Below are 25,431 nucleotides of genomic sequence, written 5' to 3'. Positions count from 1 at the left end.
ATGCATTAGGAAATCAGGTAGTGGTTCACTCAGTAAATAGGCTAGTAAGACTACTTCTAGGACTGCCATACATCAAACGACGTTCAGTGTTCAAAGGAGGAACAAAACCAAGCTGGCAACAGAAAACAACCTAAGATGTAAGGCTTAAGGAGCTTAGTGCCTATAGTGTATAAAAAGAGCTGAGGTAAGGTAGGAAGTGTGTGAAGGGTGTTGTTTATGATAGAGGAAGTGGGAAGAAGCCTGTGGATTTGCTGCCCAGGGCCCAAGTAGTGACAGCTGAAGCAGGGTAAGTTGTGAGGTATACTACTTTGAGCAGGGAAAATTAATTACACTTCGGAACAATGTAAAAGGAAATAAGATGGATGTATCACATTAAAAACTGTAAATGGGGTAGGCATTAGTGGAAAAAAAACAAAAAACAAAAAAAACAAACCCAACTTTAATCTACTTTGAAACAAATATGAAAGACTGAGTACATGTGAAGAGAATAGCAGGTTGAACAGGACAATAATGATTGCCTGATAGGGATGGCATTTAAACCTTTTTCCTCGGTTTGCTACAACTTGGTCTCTTGAAGACTTGAACACTTCAATCTTAACTGTTGCTTTAATACAACTTGTGGTTTAAGTTCTAACTGATGAGCCTGTTTGTATTGTACACATACCATAATACTGTTCTTTTATTACTTCAGAAGTCCTAGTCTTTCCACTCACTGATCCGTACAGTAGCTTCACGTCATAAAAAAGCCAAGCACAGATTAACCAACTTTGATATCATCTTTATTTCCATAGATCATTACACTTCAAGTGGTTAGATCCTTTGTTTCACATTTCTCACCCTAAGTACACACCTACAGTAGCCACTACAAAATGTGCATCTATTACCATTCCAATAGCATTAGTTGTTATTTATTTTTTCCAATGCGATGCAAATATCATTTGCTAGCAACAAATTAATTATTTTCTCCATTTACATGAAATGGAGATAAGTTTTAAAGGGATAGAGTTCTGCTTGCTACAGGTCCAGCCAGTATTAGAATATGTAGCAGCTTTGAAACTCAACAGTGAACTGTTAAATAAACAGTGTGAAAGCATTTCAGTGGTTCTACATATGGAGTTATTTCACACTGCACTAGGAACAGGATAACCTACACAGTCATGTCTATTCTCATCCACACACCTCTCCATTAAGAGGGCTTGTCTTCATACCCTTTAAAGACAAACCTTGTGAAACTATGAATTTAATGGAATAAAGATGCTGTTAGAATGACTTCTTGAAGCAAATACATATTGTCTTTGAATGCTCCATCCTTCGCAGTGTTCAAGGCCAGGCTGGACAGTGCCTTGAGCAACCTGGTCTAGTGGGAAGTGTCCCTGCCCATGGCAGGGGGGTTGGAACTAAATTATCTTAAGGTCCTTTCTAACCCCAACAGTCTATGGTTCTGTGATTCTGTATCTGCCCTCAGGAGGCCATGGTATATACTCTGCATCTTTCTGGATTGGCTGAAAAAGACAGAATGCATAGAAGTTCCTAGTGTCCTCTACAGAATAATAACAGAGTTTTCTGTTTTCACAGAAGAATAATTTATGCAAAAACATACTCATCCTTTACATAAAAATCTCAAAAAAATCTCTGTATATTCCTTATGGCACCAACTAAAGAATACATTTTTCTACAGTAGTAAATACCCTCTTTTAGAAGAGATGCTTCGTATCTTTGGTTTGCTTATATGCTGGATGAAAAAAGAAAAAAATAAAGTTTTAAAGGGAATAACTACCTAGTTACCTGAGGCTCATCTTTCACATCTTCTAGCATGAACTTTGCATAAGATTAGCTGTTTGGTAGCCAAAAAAGGAAATTCTCTACAAAACCATGAAACACAAAGCTTATTTTAGCAGTGCATATTAAATAAGACAAGGCTGGTTTAGTAAAACTAACTCTTCAGAACAGTTAAAAAACAAAACTAGAAATCCTACTTGTTCCACAATTACTAATCCTATTTGTTTCTGTATCACCACCTTCCTTAAAAATATAAAGGATTCCAAAAATATTCACAACAATATTTCTATATTAATCTAGTTCATTTTATATTTTGAAAAAGTGCTTAAAGAGGCAAGTTTATTAACTGCAAACTCATCTGTCCCATTGTCTAAAGCCCTGATTCAGTTGTTTAAAACCCTTGTTCAATACCCAACAAGGAATTAAGACAATTTTAATTTTTCCTTATGTGAACACCGTCCCTACTATTAACTTTTCATATCAAATTAACTAATAGTTGACTGAAAAGTACAGCGTGATTTGTGTTAAATTGCAGATTAGCAATGTAGTAACGTCTAAATAGGAAGTTTCATCTCTAATGTAAGGCTTTGAAAAATATTTCAATGCTTTCATTTTTTATCCTTCTTCTTCTTATCCAATACTTTATATTCATCCAACACAGCATGTCCGGTTTCCTTTGCAGTTTTCTTTACAACAGCTTTGATACCAATATTGTCAATGTTAAATGCTGTCACACCAACATTGACTGCAGAATTCATAGCATTGTCTGTAGCACGGCCGGCATCATCTCCATACCTAAAGAAAGACAGCAGTTTTGTAGATTGGTATACTTACTATTTTAATCTTCACTGGAATTTGTTTGAAAACAAACATTAAAGCATTGCCAAGAACAAATAATTATCACACAGCCTGAATGTATAAAGAATAAAATTAGAAATAACCAAGCAATTTGAGTAAGGGCTGCTCCTCTATCAGATGGATTACTAATATGCTTCTTCACTTTTTCTTCATAAAACCTTCTAGTCTTTCTCCTTCCTTCCTCTCTAGTTTTGAAAAGCAGAATGCTTATCTATAGAACCATAAGGGGGGAAGCTGTATGCAATACCCCCCCCCCCCGAAGTACTTTTCCACCCAAGTTTTTAGGTAAAATTCCTAATATCCCTGTAAGTCCTATCCCCTGTAAGTCCTCACAGCTAGGCTCACAGCTGCTAAACCTTCTCAGTCTGTACCATGGGTGGCAACACTGAGGAGGAGGGAGGGCAAATACTGTCCTGCCTTCTCACTTGTTCCAGAAAAAAGGGACTGGAATCACTTCAGGCATATTTTTTCCCCAGCTGGTACCACCACTGCCATCATAGTGCTTGGTTACTACTAGTCCCGTGTCACCTTCACCTGTTGTACATAGCATAACATGATGCTATGTCTGGTGTAACAGCAACACACAGGCATGATAGTTCAAAGTCCCAAAAGCAGACTCACTGAAGGAGTGCACAACCATGCTCAAGTAAGTTAACCCACACAGTCTAACAGGTCTTCTTGGTACAGTGAAGTGCTGACACACCTATGCTCCTATGTTGGAGGAAGCAAGGTCCCTGCAAAAAAATTCCACTGTGCATTGAAAAGTTATCTGAAGTAACCGCAAATCAATACAGTGGCAAAGGGGAAGGGGATGATACAGACAGAAGTCAAACAAAACCCCAGAAAGCTCAAAGCAGCGTTGAGGATATGATGAAAACTACTAAGAGAGAAAATCTCTGGTCTCTACACTGGGCTGTGGGTCCAGCCTCTTTATGCTTTAAGGGGCAATTCAGCAGTCTTGTATTAATTACTCAGCTCTGAAGAAAGAGACACATCTGCATCAGTAGAGAGAGTATACTGGAAGAGGACAAAAGTATAGTGAGAGCAGTAACTCCAGCTGTTCTGGGCAGCCACACATTTCCCCAGAGAGCACTGTATTCAGACAAACCAGGCCAAAGGGCAGTATTTCTGGCAGCATTAGAATCCCAGCTATTTGCAAAATCACTTTTTCCCTAAGGTTCTTATGACCAGAAATTTTTTGAGATCCTCAAAATAAGGCTAGAAAGAAGCACAAAATATCAAAGAATCGAACAACTTATTGCATTATCTGTACAAGTCATGGCATAATGGCTGGAACCAACGATGAAACTGAATAAAAAAAATTAGTGCTTTTTTGTTCTGCTTTTAATTCTCTGATAGAGCCTGGAATCACCAACATTGGATTCGCAGATCACAGATTTAATCCCACAGCAAAAATTCCATAATTTGTCAATTTGGTTAATTATATTTGCCTAAGGAACATCACAAGTCAGTTTCAGATAATGTCAGTAAAATCATTTAAAGTAGGGCTGCAGCTTATCCAATACACTCAGACTAACAATTTCTTAATGTTAACTGATTTTTCAGTTTGCCTATCTCAATTGCATAATTTGTAAGTTTTTGGTGGGGTTTTTTTCTGTTTTAAGAAAAAATTTGGGTAGATGTAGACACTGCAGTTCAAATTGTTGTAAAAACCCCACCAAGGTAGTAGCATGGTTCTTTGTTAGAAATATTACTTCCAAAGCTATGTTTTCCCCCAGTTCTGATCAACATGCACGTATGATGAGGATCTCTTTATAATTCCATCCGCAAAGGTTGCGCAGTTAAGTTTTAGCTGATTTTGTTGTTGATTTAGAGACATTGTGATGATGCTTCATTAGCTTTGTGGAATTTAACTCATTCACTGGAGTATTTTGAGTGGCAGAGATCTTTGTCACCGAAACAAAAACCAGCTTCCAAAAGACAGAGTATTTACATATATATATATGTATTTATATATATATATATTAAAGATCACATCTGAAGTATTTTCAATTGTAATTAACTGCAACATTTAATTACTTATTGTTTTTCACTCTTAGTGGCTGGTGGCTGTTGATCTTCGTATTTCCTATCTTTATATCTAAAACAAAAACATTAATGTGAATTTATGTGAAACAAGTACCAGTACAATACCTTCCAGCATTCCTACTGAACACAAATGTTAGCAATAAGGCACCACTGACTAGAACTTCATTATTTAGCCTTCTATTTTAACACATCACAACACAACCCTGAATGCCAAGCCATTTAATGCTATATGCTCATGTTTACATTGTTACCTTCTGCTAGTACTCTATGCACTTCCAGCCATGTTTTTGAACATCTCTTGCTACACTTACCACCGATGCCACTCGATCTACATGTTGGTTTGCTCTTCACTTTCTGCTATACCTATTGCACTTTTTTTGATGAGTACATTTTGCAGTCATTTCAATATATTCCTGTATTCTTAACTGAATTTTTCAGTACATGCACTCCTTTTTGGTCTATCATCTTACCAACATCATCTTAATCTAAAATGTTACTACCCTCTCTCCCCATTATCTTTTTCTAAGAACATCTGTATTTTGCAAGTCAAGATTATCTCATTATTGCTATTAATGCCTTAGATTTCCTTACACAAATTTTTTTTGTACCTACTTCTTTTAGTCAGACCTGCCAATAGATGGAAGTTCTTCCATTTCTCTTAAATTTAGCTAAGTTTACATAAATTGGGGAGCAGAGCTGAGAGGTTTGAATCACTAAGTTTTTTCATAATGACATTATACTGTAGCACAAAGACACAAAACTGAACATTATTTATAGCATAGCCTGAAGTTGTAATGCTTCTAGAAGAGAGCTTAAAAAACCACAATCATTTACTCATTTCATATTTTTACTTACAGGAGATGCTCACTGCTGTGCACTTAGCAGCTTATCATGTGCTGCATAATTAGAGCAAAGCTGGTACTTCAGTCACCTTCCCTGCAATTTGATAAGCTTTTTTTTCTTTTGTTGGTAATCAAACACAATGACAATACACTGTAGAACATAAAATCAATAAAAACATAACTTACTTGTATTTGACAGTTTTTACAGTCTCAGTTGAAACACTTTTAGCAATGCACTTCGCTGCACTTTCTAAACCTTGCCACACTGTTGAAAACCCTGTAAAAATGACCAGCTTATTTGAGTCCACACCATTGAAAAGTACGCAATTAAGAAAGCACATGGGATTTCTCTTACCTTGAACTCCACTTGCTGCTACCACCAGAGCACCATCCAATGTGGATTTGCCATCTTTATCTTTCTTGAGGGACTCTGGAACTAATTTGCTGCCATGCTTCTTCACATGTGGAGCCAGCTCCTTTCCAACACAGCTTGCTATAGAACAGACTCCCTCGACTACCATAAAATAATAGTATGCAGATTATTTAGTACAAACATAGAACATCTTCCTTTAAAGGTCCTTACATCTAATAAGAAGTAAGCACACTAAAGTCCTGAGTGTTGCTTCTATTTAATATGCTTATTTCAATGACAGGCTTCAATCCACGCTTAAGTACCCAACTGATCAGAAGCAACTTTATTTTTCAGATTCTCTTATTTTCAGATTTCAGATTCAGCTCCAATTCCTAAGAAACAAGTATGGCTAAACAGCACTTCAAAGGACACACTAGTCTCACATTCAAATTTCAAGAAACCATTTCCATTGTTTGGTTATCCCCAACTGGCAGATAGGGAACGTGCTGTTTCTTCTCTGCCCTGACTTCTGGAAAAGTCTTTCTTACAATCTCTCCAGCTCTTCAAAGTAGTTTTATAACATCCAGCACAATTTTCTTTTAAACCTTAAGACTGTATATGCTTCTATGAAAGAAAAGGATGCCTCAAGGCCAAATAATAAATATTAGTCCTAAAACATGTCACTCGCAGGAGATAACAAGGCAAAAACTACTGATCTCTGGATTTCACTGATCAGTCCCTTCTCTAGTTTATTGGCTAGAGAAACCAGATCTCATTTTACAGAATATTTATTCAGACAAAACGATAATATACTATGAGATGCAAATTCTTACCTAAGAATTGGCTGACTTTCACAGCTCCTCCAGTAGCCTGTTTTGCTACATGAAGTCCCTTTGCTACAGTTGGGTTGACTTCCAGAGGTTTTTCTTCTGGTTGGATGTGTTCTCGCAGTTTAGAAGCTCCTTTATGTATAGCTTTACCAGTATATTCTGCGCCTTTTATTAGGCCCCAGCTTACCCAAGATGCACCTTCAAGGCAAAAATTGATTTTCTTACAATATACAACTTCACAGACAGCTTTCCTACAGGTTTCCCTCCTCTGCCTCTGCAACACTGACTGGAAACATTCCTGAAACACAGCCTGCAATTATAATCTTCCCTGAACAGGCCAACATGAATTCCTGCAGCTATTTTCTGCTCCTACACAGCCCACTTTTTTTAAGTTCACTTTATTGAAGTTTTATACAGCCACCCATCATCCAAACCTCGGCTTAATACAGATACTCAGTTTTTGATAGATATCCAAGCCACAGCTGGGTCAGAAGTGATAGAATTGCATATCTTGCTGCTGTTACCTTCTGAAAGCACACCACCCAACTCTCTAGTCCTCCTGGCGGATTCATCTTTATTACAATCAGTGAATAGTCACTAGTATTTCCAGAGTTTCTCAAAGAAAAAAAAAAGTTTATTTGCAGATACATGCCTGGTTTAATATAACTGCTTGTACAGGAGTAAAATTGTTCTGTCTCAGTGGTTTGAGTAACATTTAAATCCTAATATTTAGCCAATGAGAAGCCTACCTCATTTGCAATAAGCAAGACTGTTGGCAATGGATTTAAATTCTGCACTGGTTTCATAAAGCCCAAAGTATACTTCAGATGATCACAAACGGAACTGATGAACTACTACTTCTGACCACTCACCTTTTACCAGCCCACACGGATTTAAGTGAAAATACTGTTAAAATGTTAGTCACAGCAGTTCATATTCAACACAATCCCCTTATTACAACAGTACCTGACAGGATTCCATGGGCAACTTTCTCACTCCATTCTGGCAACTCTTTCTGATTTTCTGCTCCTTCAGGTTGTGGTTCAATCCGTACAGTCTGAGACAAGTTAACTCCATCACCAGAGGTATCTGAAGGCTAAAAAGGGAGAGTAAACAACTGAGAATCTAATTTGCAACATTATCATCAGGATTTCTGTTTTAGATCATACAAATCCATTATCAAATCATGTTAATGTTGTGCATTCCTCGGGTCAGTGCCCAGAAACTCAAGGGAAATTTGTGATTCAATTACTTTTGCACAGATAAGCTGTGCATTCAAAAAAGCTTATCAGAAAGCTCAGCATTTTCTGTATGCTTTCTTCATCCAGTAAGAAAAAGATGCACTTGCCAACACTGCCAAAAGATGAGACTTGTCCTTTATCATTTTATGTTCTCAGAGGGAAGTCAACTCTGTTTTTATTCAATATGGGAACTTAAGTCTTTGGTCACAGAATACAGCTGCACTAAAAGAATGCAGCTGTTCTGGTTGTTTTGCTCCTCATCCTTTCCTCACAAATGTAAAAATAAAGGAGATTATTCATCATATGTGCTGTTGATGTTTTTGCAGACTGGCACAGCCAAGGAAACACATTAAACTGTGCATGGTACTGTTCCAAATGTAAAGTTGGATGGCTAGGTTCTGTGTAGTTTCATGTCAAACACTAGAGTTTCTGGAGTAGGTGTTAATCATTCAAACATACAAACCACCACCATAGCCTGGTTAGTGTTTCTAAGAAGTGTTATATCACTTTAGACAGTTCACAAAGAACATATAATTAAACTTTAATTACAGAAAGCAAAAAACAATTTAGTAACTTAGGTTTTTGTTGAGATTCTATTTTAGTATTATTCTAATGTAAAAGTAAACAATCATTCACAGTCTAGGAGGTTCCTCCAGTGCATTGATGATAACTACTTAATGCAAATGGTGGACGTACCAACTAGGAGAGCAGCGCTGCTAGATTTAGTACTCGCCAACAAGGAGGGTTTGGTCGAAGTGGTGATGGTCAATGGCAGCCTTGGCTGCAGTGACCATGAGATGGTGGAGTTTAGGATCCTGTGCGGGAGGAATAGAATACCTAGCAAAGCCACAGTTCTGGATTTCTGAAGGGCCAACTTTGGCCTCTTCAGTCAACTGCTAAGGGAAGTCTCATGGGAAAGGGTACTAGGCTGTAAAGGGGCTCAAGATAGTTGGTCAGCATTCAAGGACCACTTCTTCCAAGCTCAGGATCAGAGCGTCCCAATGAGTAGGAAATCAAGTAAGGGATCTAGGAGACCAGCGTGGTTAAATAAGGAGCTGCTGGGCAAACTCAAGTGGAAAAGGAGAATCCATGGATTATGGAAGGAGGGGCTGGCCACTTGGAAAGAATATAGGACAGTTGTTAGAGGATGTAGGGAGGCAATTAGGACAGCTAAGGCCTCCTTGGAGCTTAATCTTGCTAGTCGGGTTAAGGACAATAGAAAGGGCTTCTTCAAATACATAGCAAATAAAACTAACACAAGAGGCAATATAGGCCCACTGCTGAACGAGGTGGGTGCCCTGGAGACAAGAGGATATAAAGGCGGCAGAGGTGCTGAATGCCTTCTTTGCCTCTGTCTTTACTCCTGCAGACTCTCCCCGAGGGCCCCGGATTCCTATAGCCCCAGAAGGAGTCAGGACAAAGGAGGAGTTTGCTTTGGTAGATGAGGATTGGGTTAGGGATCAGCTATGCAATCTGGACATCTGTAAATCGATGGGTCCGGATGGAATGCACCCACGGGTGCTGAGGGAGCTGGCGGAGGTCATTGCTAGGCCACTCTCCATCATCTTTGGTAAGTCGTGGGAGACGGGAGAGGTGCCTGAGGATTGGCGGATGGCAAAGGTCACCCCAGTCTATAAGAAGGGCAAAAAGGAGGACCCGGGTAATTATAGACCGGTCAGCCTTACCTCCATCCCTGGAAAGGTGATGGAACAACTTATTCTTGACTCCATCTCTAGGCATATCAAGGATGAGGGGGTCATTAAGAACAGCCAACATGGTTTTATGAGGGGGAAGTCATGTTTGACCAACCTTATAGCCTTCTATGAGGAAGTGACTAGGTGGAGAGATGATGGCAGAGCGGCAGATGTGGTTTTTCTTGGTATCAGTAAGGCATTTGATACTGTCTCCCACAGCATCCTCATAGATAAGCTAAGGAAGTGTGGGCTTGACGATCAAGTAGTGAGGTGGATCGAGAACTGGTTGAAAGGAAGAAGGCAGAGAGTTGTGGTCAATGGCGCAGAATCTAGCTGGAGGTCTGTGACTAGTGGAGTCCCTCAGGGGTCGGTGCTGGGACCGGTGCTGTTTAATATTTTCATCAACGACCTGGATGAGGGAACTGAGTGCACCCTCAGCAAGTTTGCTGATGACACAAAACTGGGAGGAGTGGCTGACACACCAGAGGACTGTGCTGCCATTCAGCGAGACCTGGACAGGCTGGAGAGTTGGGCGGGGAGAAACTTGATGAAATTCAACAAGGGCAAGTGTAGAGTCTTGCATCTGGGGAAGAACAACCCCATGTACCAGTACAGGTTGGGGGGTGACCTGCTGGAAAGTAGCGAAGGGGAAAGGGACCTGGGGGTCCTGGTGGATAGGAGGATGACCATGAGCCAGCAATGTGCTCCTGCGGCCAAGAAGGCAAATGGCATCTTAGGGTGCATTAGAAAGGGTGTGGTTAGTAGGTCAAGAGAGGTTCTTCTCCCCCTGTACTCAGCCTTGGTGAGGCCGCATCTGGAATATTGCATCCAGTTCTGGGCCCCTCAGTTCAAGAAGGACAGGGAATTGCTTGAAAGAGTCCAGCGCAGAGCCACAAAGATGATTAAGGGAGTGGAACACCTCCCTTATGAGGAGAGGCTGAGGGAGCTGTGTCTCTTCAGCTTGGAGAAGAGGAGACTGAGGGGTGACCTCATCAGTCTTTACAAATATGTCAAGGGTGGGTGTCAGGATGATGGAGCTAGGCTTTTTTCAGTGATATCCAGTGATAGGACAAAGGGCAATGGGTGTAAACTGGAGCATAGGAAGTTCCACATTAACATCAGGAAGAACTTCTTTACTGTAAGAGTGACAGAGCACTGCAACAGGTTGCCCAGGGGGGTTGTGGAGTCTCCTACATTGGAGATATTCAAGGCCCGCCTGGACAAGTTCCTGTGTGATGTACTGTAGGTTACCCTGCTCTTGCAGGGGGGTTGGACTAGATGATCTTTTGAGGTCCCTTCCAACCCTTGGAATTCTGTGATTCTGTAAACGTTTCAACAATTGAAACACTGCTGGTTAATGACTGATAGAAAAAAACTTTTTGTTTAGTCTAGAAGAGTCTGTATTCTTAGATGGAAAGTATAAGCAGAATAGAGTATACAATATAGAATAGTATTTGATATCACATGGAATTCTTAGGTTTCCCAGAAATATTTACTGGAACTAAAAGCAGGGTATCACACAAAGATGACTGTTGCAGCAAAATAAAATAAAACCAACATTAACAGAAAAGAGTAGATTAAGATTTGGAAGGTTGCTATCCAGAAGGTTAACAATCTATTGCTACATGTACTATATCATCAGTTAGTGCTTGACAGCAGTGTAAAATTTCATGTTCAAGAAATGTCTTCAGCCTTTGACCAAAATGCTTTGGAGGCTGGGCAGGAGAAGTAAAACACAACAACAAAAAAAAAAAAACAACCCAAAACTATGTTCCAGATATAATTTAGCTACACCACAGCTTGGTGTAGAAAAACAGTTAACAAGACTTCTAAGAACTATCCTAAGGAGCAGAAATGGATTCTCTGGTAAGACAGGTGATTCAGGACTATAACTACGTTAAATATAGTTGTTAATTAGGCTGTCATGAGTACTATGTAAACCAGACATATTAAATGGCCATTAGACCAGGGGTTGAAATATTTGTGCTATATCACAGGTTTTAAGACTCCAGAAATCTGCTGATCTGCAAAATGTGGTAGCCTGCAGTAACAATCAGCTCTTAACAGAAAAACAAACAAACAAACAAAAAAACAATCAAAAAACCCCCCAAGCCCTACACGGCACAGCATGCACTGCAGCTGTCAATCAAGTCTGAAAGCTCAACAGCTCCAACATGTAAAAAAAAGCTGTGTGTTTTGTTCAGTGACAATTTTACTAATAAAATTTGGAATCACTGTCCTAGAATTTACCTGGACTTTGTGGCCAGACATCTGTTTAAATTTATCTTCAAAATGCACTCTCTCAGCTGCTGGGAGCTCTGAAGATAACCCTACTCTCTCATGGGATCCTGGCACCTGTGACATTGTATCAGGGAACATTAATAAAAACATGGAATTTTAGGACAAGGAACTAATGAGATACCAAATTTGAGTTACTTCTAAGCAGGAAAACCAATAGATTTTACCCATTAATTCCTGCACTGAAGCATCACATTATTCTGTACTACTTTTCCATTTTAAGTAAAAACTAGGGACCCCTTTTGCTAGTGAAATTCCCTGCTGAACTCAACAGGATTTATACCATGGCAGAACTCTGCCCACATGGCATGCTGCAAACTGGTCCTGCATCATCACTGCATTCAAATCTTGGTGATTCAACAAGATCTATCTTTCATGAGAAGATACAATCTTCTTACGAGCTTTTAAGTAGTCATTGATTACTGTTCTTCCTGAAATGGTGTGCCAGTGCTCTTACAGTAAGATATTTCACTTGTTTCTAGTCACTTTCTCTTATTCCATATTAAAACTATGGGGTTTTCTCTATTTTTTTTTATTGGTCAGTATATTAGTGCAATAAGACACTACATTTATCTGTTCTGAGATCCCATTTGAAGGCAGGTTTTTGAGGCACACGCTATTTTCACAGATTGTCTCTGAAGCACCTTACCATTTTTTAACTGTAAACATTTGGGCACAATATTCCAAGAACAGTATCATCAAAACTACACAGACTGTGTGCACACACAGAGGAAATACCATGTTTTCTCCTGAACAAAAAATTCCATTTGGGTTCTATGTTACCTTTTGGGAAAAATAGACAAAATATAAAAAATGGTCTCCATTTCCTCTCTGGGCTTACAATTTAGTATTAAAAACGTTCTTTCCTCCTATCTCACAAGGCCTACAGTTTATTTACTAGGTTGCTTAATCTTGGCTACTTTAGCTATTTCTCTCTGGTGAGCTTACCAAGCAAGACACAGAACTTTGCAGTTTTACACAACTAACTGTAAATGAGAGAATATACTGACCATTTACACCTCTCTTTATTAGCTTAAAATAGACAGCCCAGAAATGTACCTGGATTCGAAGGTCAGACATCTGTTTTAAGAGATCCTCAAACAGCTCTCTGTCAACTGCTGGAAGTTCTGAAGACAGCACTAGTCCCACGTAGGACCCCGGTACCTGGGACATCGTGTCAGGGAACATGTACACTCCAGTATTGCAGCACAAAACAGGAGACTGGTTATGCATTAGAGGATACAACCAGTCACAGACCTAGAAACAAGAAGTACATAAAGGAATTAAAGGATGCTTTAAAAAAGAAAGCCAGGTAGGACATACTGATAAGCACCATAAACTTGATCTTCTGTTAAGTTTAGTAAGAAAAATAAAACAGCTGTATGCAATCAAGAACAAAAAAACCCAGCACTATGGAAATATTCTCGATTGGCTCTGACAGTGTAATGTAGAGAAAATACCAATTTTCACAGGACTATAATTTGGGCTAGTAGACTCTTAAATGAGGTCTAATTGTAAGGCCCAGGTACAGAAACAGGTGAAAAGCACTGCCAAACAAGTCAGGATTCACAGGGCCTGTAATCTCCTGCAGATTCAGGACAGGTTTATATGACAGGATAAAGAAAACATGGCTTTAGCTGAGCGATTGTTGAAGACTGCTAAAACAGGTGCAGGTGAATCAGCAGACCCCGAACCAGGAAGAAGTTTTTGTTTGTTCCTCTTAAGTTTCCCCTTCACTGATGAGACTTTCAGCAGCCAGTCTTAGAAGCAACAAGGAGACCCAAAGTCAGAAACCACACCAGAAACACAATGTATGTTACAGAACATGCCTACATGAAGCAAGCATGGACTGTAAAAATGCAAATTATGCACCTTCTTTACTTGCAGTTCAGAGTCTGGATTAATATGGCCCGCAAATTCCTAATTATCAGTTGTCCTAACTGCAATAGCTTCTCACTAGCTGAGGCTTAAGTGGATAGTGCACAACCCTGTTTTACACTGATTATGTTACAATAGGCGGATCAACATGTCTTCTCTAAATGAGGAAAGGGAAGTTAATTTTATTAAATGAAAAGACAAGTGAACTCCTTCAGAAAACGGAATTCATCAGAACAGTCAGCACTTGACAATCTCGGAAAGACAATTTTTGCAGAAAAAGTAATAAAAGTGTGAATTTGCATAAAACTTTTTTCCAGCATCCTTGATACTATCACACAGAGCAAGAACTTACAGACGACTGCCTTTTAAAATTTTGTAACAGCTCTTGAAATTTAATTAAAGGACAAAATTATTTTCCTGTTACCTGAAGAAATGCAGGTGGATGATTCTGAGCCACCTCGCTATCCAAGAACTTCACAATGCGTAGATATCCAGGATATGAAGGAGCGCTAACCTGCCCATCAGGAGTCACGAAGAATATCTGTACCCCCTGGGGAATCAAGATCAGCTCATCTGCATCCACTCCCAGGTTTTCAAGGGGAGGTGGCTGAGTACACTTGCTGTAGTAGTCCTCACTTACAGAAGAAAACTCCCCAGAGTCTGTGCCATAAGACACAGTAAAATGGCCATTGGTAGCTTGAGGAGTATAGGCAGGAGGTGCTTCATTTGGCAGACAAAGAGGTTTTGCAGATGGACTCATAGCTGGAATTTGCCCCGGGCTCACAGTTGCAACACTTCCATCTGCTGCAGGTGGCTGACTTGGTACAAGTAGAGAATTAGGGGCGGGGGGTCTTTCTGGCTTTTCTTTGGAAGGAATGGATGGGTATAACCTGGGCACCCCATCAGGGGCATCCATCACAGCAGGACTCGCTTGTACAGGTGGGGTGTTTTGTTCCAGAATGCCAAGTCGAGTGTGAACGTTTTGCAGGGTCTCCCTCATCTTCTGTTGCATTTGCCTAGCAGACTCCCACTGGGACCCTATGCATGTGGGACCCTGTGACGGAATGCTAATTCCTCGGAGCAAGTGGTCAAGCCCTTGCTTATAATAAGTTCTTGCCTCTTCCTTCTGACCCAGTTCATCTGTATTCAGTCCTTTATTAATAAAAAGAAACGCTTTCCTGTACTCTTCATTAATAGCTTTAATATTTGCATCTTCTTGCACAACGGGATCCTGCAGCTGTTCCATTACTGCAAACTGGAATAAAAATTATTAAAAATACTTATAAAGCCAAACAATATTTACCTTAGAATAAAATGCTTCCTAATTAGTTTCTAGTGATGACCATACTGCATGTATTAGCAGAAAGCTAACTAGCCACGTGGTACGGTGTCTGATATGTTATGGTTATCACCTAATAACCTTCAGATTTAGAACACAAGATTTCAAGACAGCAAGAAACTTGTAACTATCATATCTAGTTACATCAGACATGTATTTCTTAAAAGTTAAACATCAGAAGAATATGATCATGCCCAAAATTAAATTTTCCACCTTAAAAAATTAAGATCAGTAGCAAATACAGGACTAAAAAAAAGTTTAAGAATTTACTTCAGAGGATATTTTGAAAAAATCTTTAAGGTATTAAAAAATTTCAGTTAACATTTTGTCAATTCAAATAAAGGCTGAACTTAAAAAACTCAGTACATACTTACTTAAACATTTTAAGGGAAAGCACTCAACAGATTTAAACAAACCTTGATAAACTTCCAACACAGAGAACTGGGAAGAAATACTCTGAACAGTTAAAGCTTTACAAAATAAAACCAGGGAATTACATATTTCCTTTACAGTGTTTATAAGGTGAGAAAGACAGCTGGTGTTCTCCTTTCCTTGCATTCCAGGTGACAAAAACTTGGAAGCACCAATATGTGCAGGTTGCAGGTTCTATGAATGTATTCCTCAAACTGCCTCACGTGTATTTCAATAACTGAAGAGCAGAAAAGAATCCAACAGGTTTATGTGTATATATTTTAACTGAATGTATATCTTCTGTCCTGGCCAAATGCAGTAAATACAAATCATGCTTGGACAAAGACACTGTTTACAACACACAATGCAAAAAATTCCAGTGAAATTTTTTTCCTGACAGTGTTGAGAGGCATTGTCAATTCAGAAAAATCAGGTTATTATACTAGGAAATAATGGTTGTGGACAACAAAAATGGGTATTATATAAAAATGAAAGAGCATGCATTTTCAATAAAAACAATGATTCTCTGCTGTAAACTGGATGGAATAAAGGAGGAAAATCTAGATAAAATCACAATGATAGCAAGACACAAAAAAAAATAGGGGTAAGTAAAAATCAAAGTGCAAAAATAAAAATACTTCTGTTACACATACAGAAGTATTAATGCCATTGTATACAGCATTGATGAGACATCAGACAATGCTGATCCACATTCTAGAAGGCTGCACAAGAACAAGAAGAGGTGTGCAGAAGTTACTGATGTTTTCTGGTGAATCAAGTACTTTTCCCTAGAGAAAGTTAAGTTTGGCTAACTAAGCCAAAGACTTAGCAACTGCATTAGTCTCCTTAATTAAGGAGGTGATCCTGCCACTCTACTCTGCTCTCATGAAACCTCACTTGGAGTATTGTGTGCAGTTCTGGTCTCCTCAACATAAAAAGGACATGGAACTCTTTGAACAAGTCCAGAAGAGGGTCACAAGGATGATCAGGGGACTGGAGCACCTCCCGTATGAAGACAGGCTGAGAAAGTTGGGGCTGTTCAGTCTGGAGAAGAGAAGGCTGCGTGGAGACCTCATAGCAGCCTTCCAGTATCTGAAGCGGGGCTATAGGCATGCTGGGGATGGACTATTCATTAGGGACTGTAGTGATAGGACAAGGGGTAATGGGTGAAAACTTAAACAGGGGAAGTTTAGATTGGATATAAGGAAGAAATTCTTTACTGTAAGGGTGGTGAGGCACTGGAATGGGTTGCCCAGGGAAGCTGTGAATGCTCCATCCCTGGTGGCGTTCAAGGCCAGGTTGGACAGAGCCTCGGGTGACACGGTTTAGTCTGAGGTGTCCCTGCGCATGGCAGGATGGTTGGAACTAGATGATCTTAAGGTCCTTTCCAACCCTAACTATTCTATGATTCTATGATTAAATATACTGGATAAAAAGAAAAAAGTAAATAAGGAAAGAAGAAAAGAATTATTAAAATGCAAACTTCTAATAAATTCTGAAGTAGCACCTACATTTATTTACTGTCTCTTCTTCTTTTAGCCTATCAATAAAGTAAAAAAATAAATATGTATAATCTAGAAAATTATACATATACATATACTCCAACATATATATAATTATATACATATACTCCAACAAAAGCAGAGAAATGCAGGTCATGAAAAGATTTTTAAAGAGGCAAAGACAGAACGCCATGTTCTAGTCCCACATCCTTTATGATCTAAGTGCAGGTAGCCCTTAGGTGACTGATGCATCTGCAGTCACATGACAGACGTACCATGTAATCTGGAGCACATTTTTGTTTTTATGATACACAGAATCCAATTTCATGCAAAAGACAAGATAACATGACTTCAGTCCAATGATAGACACATAGCTCATAATATAACAGCGATGGCCTGAGAAGGCTGCCCATGTGGAGCATATCAGCAGTGACTCAAGCCACAAGGCTCATTGCCCACTGCTCTATTCTCACGTAGCAGGAAACAGGAATTCTGGGCTGAAGGAGATTTTTTTTGGTTGATTGCAGTCATTTCCTGCCAACAGGCTTAGCATCTCTGATTTAAGCTGAGGAACAATACTGCCAACCATATGCTACATCAAAAGAAGCATAACCAGCAGGTCAAGGGAAGTGATTCTCTCTCTTTAGTCTGCTCTTGTGAGATCCCACCTGCAGTGCTGCATACAGCTCTGGGGACCCCAACACAAAAGGTACATGGACCTGCTCGAGTAAATCCAGAGCAGGCCACAAAGATGATGAGAAGGCTGAAGCATCTCTCCTATAGAGACAGTCTGAGAGAGCTGGGTTTCTTCAGCCTGAAGGACATAAGGCTCCAGGGAGACCTTTTAACAGTCTTCCAACACCTAAAAAGGGCCTACAAGAAATCTGGAGAGAGACTTTTTACAAGGGCATGTAGGACAGAACAAAAGGGACCAGTTTAAAACTGAAAGAGGGTAGATTTTGATTAAATGTAAGAAAGAAATTCTTCATTATGAGGGTGGTGAGACACTGGAACAAGCTGTCCAGAGAAGCTGTGGCTGCACCATCCCTGGCAGTGTTCAAGGTCAGGCTTCATGGGGCTTGGAGCAACCTGGTCTAACGGAAACTGTCCCTGCCCATGGCAGGGGGTTGGAGCTAGATGAATTTTAAGGTCCCTTCCAACCCAAATCATTCTATGATTCTATAAAGAATAAGTGCACATTTAATATCCATCAAGGACACCAAGTTTAGGAGTTACAAGCATGCTTCTAACCAGCACAAAATAAAACAATTATCTTGAAAGTAACTGAAAAGAAATCTAACAAGTCTGTGGATAGAGCTAGATCCTTACATGAAAGATTAAACTTAACCATGTCATGTATCTTATGATCTACACATTAACCATTTGAAATATGCACAAATTATTTGCTAGCAAAAAACCCCAGGGACTGCCAAACCACATCATCTTCTGTCAATACTTGTATTTACTAATGAAAAATGCATTTTTCCTTTTGAGAAGAGTATAGAGGTGAAAAACAATAGTATTTAACATTAACAGTAAAGAATTCCAATTTAAAAATTATTGTAGAAACAGAAAATGTTTAAAAGATTGAGAAAGACAAGTTTTAACTAACATCACACTGTACTTCATGAGCAAAATCTAGTGTTTTGACATTTTTAGTGCCTGTGAAAAATCCCTTCTTAAGGTACAGAACTAATTTGTGAGAACACAATTGAAGTACTTTAATCTACTTTGCCACATGGTTTTGATTTGGTTTTGTTGGGAAAGGCTGAGGCAAAGATATTCCAGATTCTAAATAATCCTTTTGCTAGTAATTGTTATACAAGAAGAGACACCAAGTAAAAGCCTCAAGTCATAGCTACATTTCAACTTGAGCCAATTAATTTACTATTGTCACCATGACTGCTCTTGCTAAAGCTCAGTCTTTATTAAAGCTAAAAAAGGTCTGTAAGAAAAAGGAGCTGTCAGCACTATCCGCATATACACGGCAGTAGTGCACGGCTGTGCATGGCAGAGCTACAAAAACTGAGTCAGCCGTTCAGAAGAGTGGGCATGCTGCAACTCATCTCCGATTGTTTGAAATATCCCAAGTTTGCAGTATATGCACAGCACAGTTACCACCAAACCATGCCTTTGGGTAGAAAAGCATCTGGAAATGGGGGAAGGAATTCGCAGTAAATTTTAACACAAGACAACTGAAAGTCAGTGTTCATGAGGGACTTCAACCATCCTGGTATCAGTTGGAGAGACAGTACAGCCCAGCACAAGCAATCCAGGGGGTTCCTTGATTGTGTGGAAGACAACTTCCTTCTGCAAGTAATAGAGGAGCCAACAAGGAGAGGTGCCATGCTTGATGTCATGCTCACTAACAGGGAAGGGCTCGCTGGAAATGTGGTGCTCCAGTGCAGCCTTGGATGCAGCGATCATGAGATGGTTGAGCTCAAGATCCTCAGGACAGTGAGAAGAGTGTGCAGCAAACTCACTGCCCTGGACTCCAAGAGAGCAGTCTCTGGCCTCCTCAGGAACCTGCTTAGTAAGGTTCGGTGGGATATAGTCCTAGAAGGCAGGGGGGCCCGAGGCTGTTGGTTAATATTGAAGGATCACCTACTACAAGCTCAGGAGTGCTGCATCCCAACTAAAAGGAAATGCAGCAGGAGGGCCAGAAGACCTCCTTGGATGGATAAGGAGCTGCTGAGGAACTTGGGAGGAAAAAAAGGCTTATAAAAGGTGGAAGCAAGGACAGGCGGCCTGGGAAGAGTACAGGGATGTTGTCTGGGAAGCTAGGGACCAGGTTAGGAGGGCTAAGGCCCAGTTAGAATTAAACTTGGCTAGGGATGTGAAAGAGAATAGGAAAGGATTCTATAGGTACAATGCAAATAAAAGAGTAGGGACAACGTGGACCCTGTCTGGAAGCTATCAGGAGAACTGGCTACACAGGATTTGGAGAAGGCTGAGATACCTAATGACCTCTTTGCCTTGGTCTTCACTAGCAAAAGCTCTGACAACACCACCCAAGTCTTGGAAGGCAGATGCAGGGACTGTGAGAATGAAGACCTTGGGCCCACTGTAGGACAGGATCTGGTTCGAGACCATCTTCAAAATCTGAACGTGCGCAAGTCCATGGGACCTGATGGAACCCATCCACGGGTCCTGAAGGAGCTGGCGAATGAAGTTGCTAAGCCACTGGCCATCGTATTTGAAAAATCATGGCAGTCAGGTGAAGTTCCCGACAACTGGAAAAAGGTAAATATAACCCCCCATTTTCAAGAAGGGGAAAATGAATGACCCAGGAAACTACAGACCAGTCAGTCTCACCTCTGTGCCTGGCAAAATCTTGGAGCACATTCTCCTGGAAGGCATGCTAAGGCACATGAAAAACAAGGTGCTTGGTGACAGCCAGCATGGCTTCACGAAGTGGAAAATCCTGCCTGACCAATTTGGTGGCCTTCTATGATGGGGCTACAGAACTGATGGACAGGGGTAGAGCAGTTGATGTCATCTACCTGGACTTGTGCGAAGTGTATGGCACTCTCCCACACAACATCCTTGTCTCTGAATTGGAAAGACATCAATTTGATAGAAGGACCACTCGATGGATAAAGAACTGGCTGGATGGCTGCATACTAAGAGTTGTGGTCAATGGCTCAATGTCCAACTGAAGACCAGTAACGAGTGGTGTCCCTCAGGGGTCAGTGTTGGGACCAGTCTTGTTCAACATCTTTGTCGGTGACGTGGACAGTGGGATTGAAACTTGCCCTCAGCAAGTTTGCCGATGACACCAAGCTGCGTGGTTGATACACTAGATGGAAGGAATGCCATTCAGAGGGACCTTGACACGCTTGTGAGGTGGACTGATGCCAGCCTTAGGAAGTTCAACCATGTGAAGTGCAAGGTCCTACACCTGGGTCAGAGCAATCCCAGGCACAGCTACAGACTGGGCAAAGAAAAGATTCAGAGCAGCCCTGAGGAGAAGGATCTGGGGGTGTTGATGAGAAAATGAACATGAGCTGGCTTCAGTGTGCGCTCGCAGCCCAGAAAGCCAACCGTATCCTGGGCTGCATCAAAAGGAGCGTGACCAGCAGGTTGAAAGAGGTGATCCTGCCCCTCTACCCTGCTCTCGTGAGACCTCACTTGGGAGTATTGTGTACAGTTCTGGTGTCCACAGCATAAAAAAAGACATGGTACTGTTGGAACAAGTCCAGAGGAGGGTCACGAGGATGATCAGGGAACTGGAGCACCTCCTGTATGAAGACAGGCTGAGAAAGTTGGGGCTGTTCAGCCTGGAGAAGAGAAGGCTGTATGGAGACCTCATAGCAGCCTTCCAGTATCTGAAGCAGGGCTATACGCATGCTGGGGATGGGCTTTTCATTAGGGACTGTAGTGACAGGACAAGGGGTAATGGGTGAAAACTTAAACAGGGGAAGTTTAGATTGGATATAAGGAAGAAATTCTTTACTGTAAGGGTGGTGAGGCACTGGAATGGGTTGCCCAGGGAGGTTGTGAATGCTCCATCCCTGGTGGTGTTCAAGGCCAGGTTGGACAGAGCCTTGGGTGACATGGTTTAGTGTGAGGTGTCCCTGCCCATGGCAGTTTGGTTGGACCTAGACGACCTTAAGGTCCTTTCCAAGCGTAACTATTCCATGATTCTATTAAGAGATGAATTTATTCTTATCAATTTATTAAAATGGAAACAAAATAATAGATGGTATAAAGTAAGTAAGCCAACTGGATTGCTCCCTCACAACAGAAGAAGACATATTCTGTGAAACAGAACATTTTAGCAGCAATTTGATCACATGCAAGGAAGATCTTTGGACATTATTTTCAGTGTACGATCTTAATATAGTATTTAAGCATTGTGCATATTTTAATATTTATCTGTAATCCATTTGTGTATAATGCAGCCTTATTTTCTCTGTTTTGAAGCTGAAATGAATTATAAAGCATGTATTACTAATTATTAGAGCACTGCAAACCAGCCTTTGGTTCTACAGCCAGATTGGCCCAGATCTGTACTACTTAGTGATAAATAAGATTTAGAGGAACTCGCCGTGGAGAAAGCTGGTCCAAAACAGAGCTAAGAAAGGAGCTAATGGGCACTGCAGATAATCATAGGTCAATTCAGTGCTTGAGCTGATTCCATGCCCCTTTTCCTTTTATCAGTACAGATACACTCTGGAGCTTTCAGGGACACAACCAAGAGAGACTACAACGCAACAGGGAAACCTGAGCTCCATCTGATACTGTAAACTAACATCTCAACTATCTGACTGACCATCCTGCATCTGAAGCAGCAAACCCTATTTCATTAAAAAATAATGTATATTTAAAAAAAAAAAAATACAGCTCACTAGTGGATCTCAGTACCAGAAGGTAAATGTGGAGCCTAAAGCTTAAGAGGATTAAATAACCTGACTGCCAGAGGTCACTCCAACTATTCTTGAAACCCTGCGGCTATAGGAAGAATAAAAGCAAAACAACAACAAAAAACCCAACAAACCAACAACAAAAACCTCCACCAACACTTTAATCCAAGAGCTCTTTCTATATGTCAACTGTTTCTCTATCAGACACTGATTTCAAAGATGAAGAGGATGAAGGAGACCTACCATGCAGGCAGAACTGTATAAGTCTTACTTCTATAGGGAAATAGGAATTAAGAAAATATTTGTAACTTCCAAGAATTTAGAGAACTACCTGAATTAAAACAGATGTTGTAAAGGATTGAAACTAACACAAGCCAGGCTCTAGCCTGAATAAATTTATGTTGTTTTTTTTTTCCTTTATTTAAATTATTCTGCTTAAAGTAACCCTTAAATTTTTCATTAGGTGATGGCCTACTGCTCGCGTTTAAGCAGGCAGGTAATATAAAAAGACTGGATAACAGAGAAAGTCAGTGACCTGGTCTAACATGGCAATTCCTACTCTCAAAACTACTTAAAGCTTCAGCAAACTTCCATCTTCTGACATTCCAGCCTACACCATCTTCTCAGGCAGATATCCCAGAACCTGCATTCACCCAGCCAGCACATCTTATTTTCCTCCCCTCGGTACTACTGCTTTCTCAAGCCTTTTTTTTTTTTTTTTTTTTAGCTAAATAAATTAACTTCCCCGCCTCTTTGGCCTGTATCTCAATCACATGCTCTCAACTCAAAGCTTTTAGGCTCTGAGCACCCGACGTGGCATTTCTCTAAAAAGGAAAGTGAAAACCCATGGGGCAGATAATTCCCTTCATGGTGCAGCTGTGCTGCCTGACATCACACTGTTCACAGCACTGAAGTATAACGACATCATCACTATCCACTGTTCTGTGGCCGAAGATTCCAACGACATCATAGAAAACTTACTGTAACGTAAGACAGCTCTTTAATATTTTTTCATTAGCTGCATGCCTGCCAGTTTCCTACCACTGCAAACAGATTTTTCCATATTCAAACTACTCAAGCCCAAACTGTTTGACGTGAATCAAAAAAAGACAAAGTAGGGAGCCGTTTTCCAAAGTACTTTAACAGAACACTTCTCAGTTCCACGAGACGACACTCAAAACATTACTCATTATCGCGGCTACTTCAACCTGGCCTAACCACAGCGCTCCCCGCCGCCCCGCCGGCTCCTCCACCCCTCCCGCCAGCCCTGACCCCCGCTGTCCCGGGCGCAGGGCAGCGGGGCTCCTCGAGGGCTGCCACCACCCTCCAGGCCCTGCCCAGGACCGCGATCCGGCTCACCGCTGCGCACGCCGATCGCTCCGCGCCGTCCCGCCCCGCCGCAGGCGAGCAACCCCCCGCGCCTCAGCCCCACGGCTCTGCAGGGAGCCCCGGTCGGCCCCAGAAGGCCCGACGCAACAGCACCGCTCACCGGGCGCAGCCCCGCCACGCCCCGCTCCACCTCACGGGTCAGGCGGCAGAGGGCGGGGCCGCTGACAGAGACAGTCACGTCACCGAGCGCCAGCGGGCGGGGGAGGCGCGGTGTCTGGTTTGGAGCCGCGTGCTTGTTGCCAGTGTCGCCTTGTGTACGCGGGCCTTGCGAGGCCTGGAAGCGGGTGAAAGGCACAGCAGTGTCGCAAGAGAGGGAGGGATGAGCTGAGCAGATGCAAGCCCAGGCTCCCTGAGCATCCCGAACACATGAGCATGTCCACCATGACAGTGTTTCCGTCCATGCTGATACTGCTCTGCCATGCCAGCACCTGTCACAGGGCAGCTTGTATCTGCTGTGAATTTATATAACCCTAGTACTTGCGCTTTAAGTCAGAATTCACACCAGTAGAGGGCTGAAGCTCTATCCCTCCAATAGCTGTAGAAATAACCTGCTTCTGCCTGACCTGAATCTACAAAAATTAAACGGTGTGTTTATTCTGCAAGTTTTCCTCCTCACTTGCAAATGGTAACTCTGTTTCTGGTGAGCTATACGTTCAGTGACTGCAATCCAATCAACCACTGTGGGCTTGCTTAATTTTTGCCTGCATTTTCACAAAAATACTTTTCCCAAAATACCTCATTTTTAATACTTTAATAACATATAAGTAAGTTTCACATAAGCTGGACAATATTTGTATATATATATGTATTTAGGTATAAAAGCATGCATATAGAATCATAGAATAAAATCATAGAATAGTTAGGGTTGGAAAGGACCTCAAGATCATCTAGTTCCAACCCCCCTGCTATGGGCAGGGACACCTCACACTAAACCATCCCACACAAGGCTTTGTCCACCCTGGCCTTGAACACTGCCAGGGATGGAGCACTCACAACCTCCCTGGGCAACCGATTCCAGTGCCTCACCACCCTAACAGGAAAGAATTTCCTCCTTATATCCAATCTAAACTTCCCCTGTTTAAGTTTTAACCCGTTACCCCTTGTCCTGTCACTACAGTCCCTGATGAAGAGTCCCTCCCCAGCATCCCTATAGGCCCCCTTCAGACACTGGAAGGCTGCTATGAGGTCCCCATGCAGCCTTCTCTTCTCCAGGCTGAAGAGCCCCAACTTCCTCAGCCTCTCTTCATACGGGAGGTGCTCCAGTCCCCTGATCATCCTCGTGGCCCTCCTCTGGACTTGTTCCAGCAGTTCCATGTCCTTTTTATGTTGAGGACACCAGAACTGCACACAATACTCCAGGTGAGGTCTCACAAGCGCAGAGCAGAGGGGCAGGATCACCTCCTTTGACCTGCTGGTCACGCTCCTTTTGATGCAGCCCAGGATACGGTTGGCTTTCTGGGCTGCGAGCGCACACTGCCGACCCATGTTCATTTTCTTATTGACCAGCACCCCCACGTCCTTCTCTGCAGGGCCGCTCTGAATCTCTTCTTTGTCCAGTCTGTAGCTGTGCCTGGGATTGCTCCGACTCAGATGTAGGACCTTG

The 25,431-nt window shown here is 41.4% G+C and overlaps 1 protein-coding gene across 6 annotated transcripts; it reads right to left on the bottom strand.

Annotated features, from left to right (window-relative positions):
- Positions 1-757: 757 nt before the first annotated feature.
- SPART (spartin) lies at positions 758-23,956 on the bottom strand. 6 transcript variants are annotated; one of them, XM_065678386.1, is made up of 10 exons: positions 23,799-23,955; positions 14,246-15,076; positions 13,003-13,200; positions 11,896-12,000; positions 7,677-7,806; positions 6,714-6,908; positions 5,884-6,042; positions 5,715-5,805; positions 4,678-4,738; positions 2,487-2,574 (listed from the first exon to the last, which is right to left on the bottom strand). In XM_065678386.1, exons 2-9 carry the CDS (start codon positions 15,065-15,067, stop codon positions 4,678-4,680), a joined length of 1,761 nt encoding a protein of 586 aa, XP_065534458.1. In that variant the 5' UTR covers positions 15,068-15,076; positions 23,799-23,955; the 3' UTR covers positions 2,487-2,574. The 6 variants fall into 6 exon arrangements, 5 of the variants coding, with proteins under 5 accessions (XP_065534456.1, XP_065534455.1, XP_065534457.1 ...); XR_010612435.1 differs by lacking the exon at positions 2,487-2,574 and adding an exon at positions 5,542-5,637 and having other exon boundaries at positions 4,698-4,738; XM_065678384.1 differs by lacking the exon at positions 4,678-4,738 and having other exon boundaries at positions 758-2,574; positions 23,799-23,952.
- Positions 23,957-25,431: the final 1,475 nt, after the last annotated feature.

This window comes from Lathamus discolor, chromosome 4, assembly GCF_037157495.1.
Source record: "Lathamus discolor isolate bLatDis1 chromosome 4, bLatDis1.hap1, whole genome shotgun sequence".
In the NCBI taxonomy this organism is placed as follows: Eukaryota; Metazoa; Chordata; class Aves; order Psittaciformes; family Psittacidae; genus Lathamus; species Lathamus discolor.
Note: the sequence above shows the minus strand (reverse complement) of the source record. Positions and strands in the feature narration are given on the sequence as shown.

Coding starts and splice junctions, on each gene's coding strand:
- SPART (XM_065678383.1), bottom strand. CDS start 15,067: ATGGAACAGCTGCAGGATCCCGTTGTGCAAGAAGATGCAAATATTAAA. Junction 6,909..7,676: donor TGCCCATGGAATCCTGTCAG/GTACTGTTGTAA, acceptor TTTGCCTTGAAG/GTGCATCTTGGGTAAGCTGG. Junction 2,575..5,714: donor GTAAAAACTGTCAAATACAA/GTAAGTTATGTT, acceptor GTCTTTCTTTAG/GTATGGAGATGATGCCGGCC.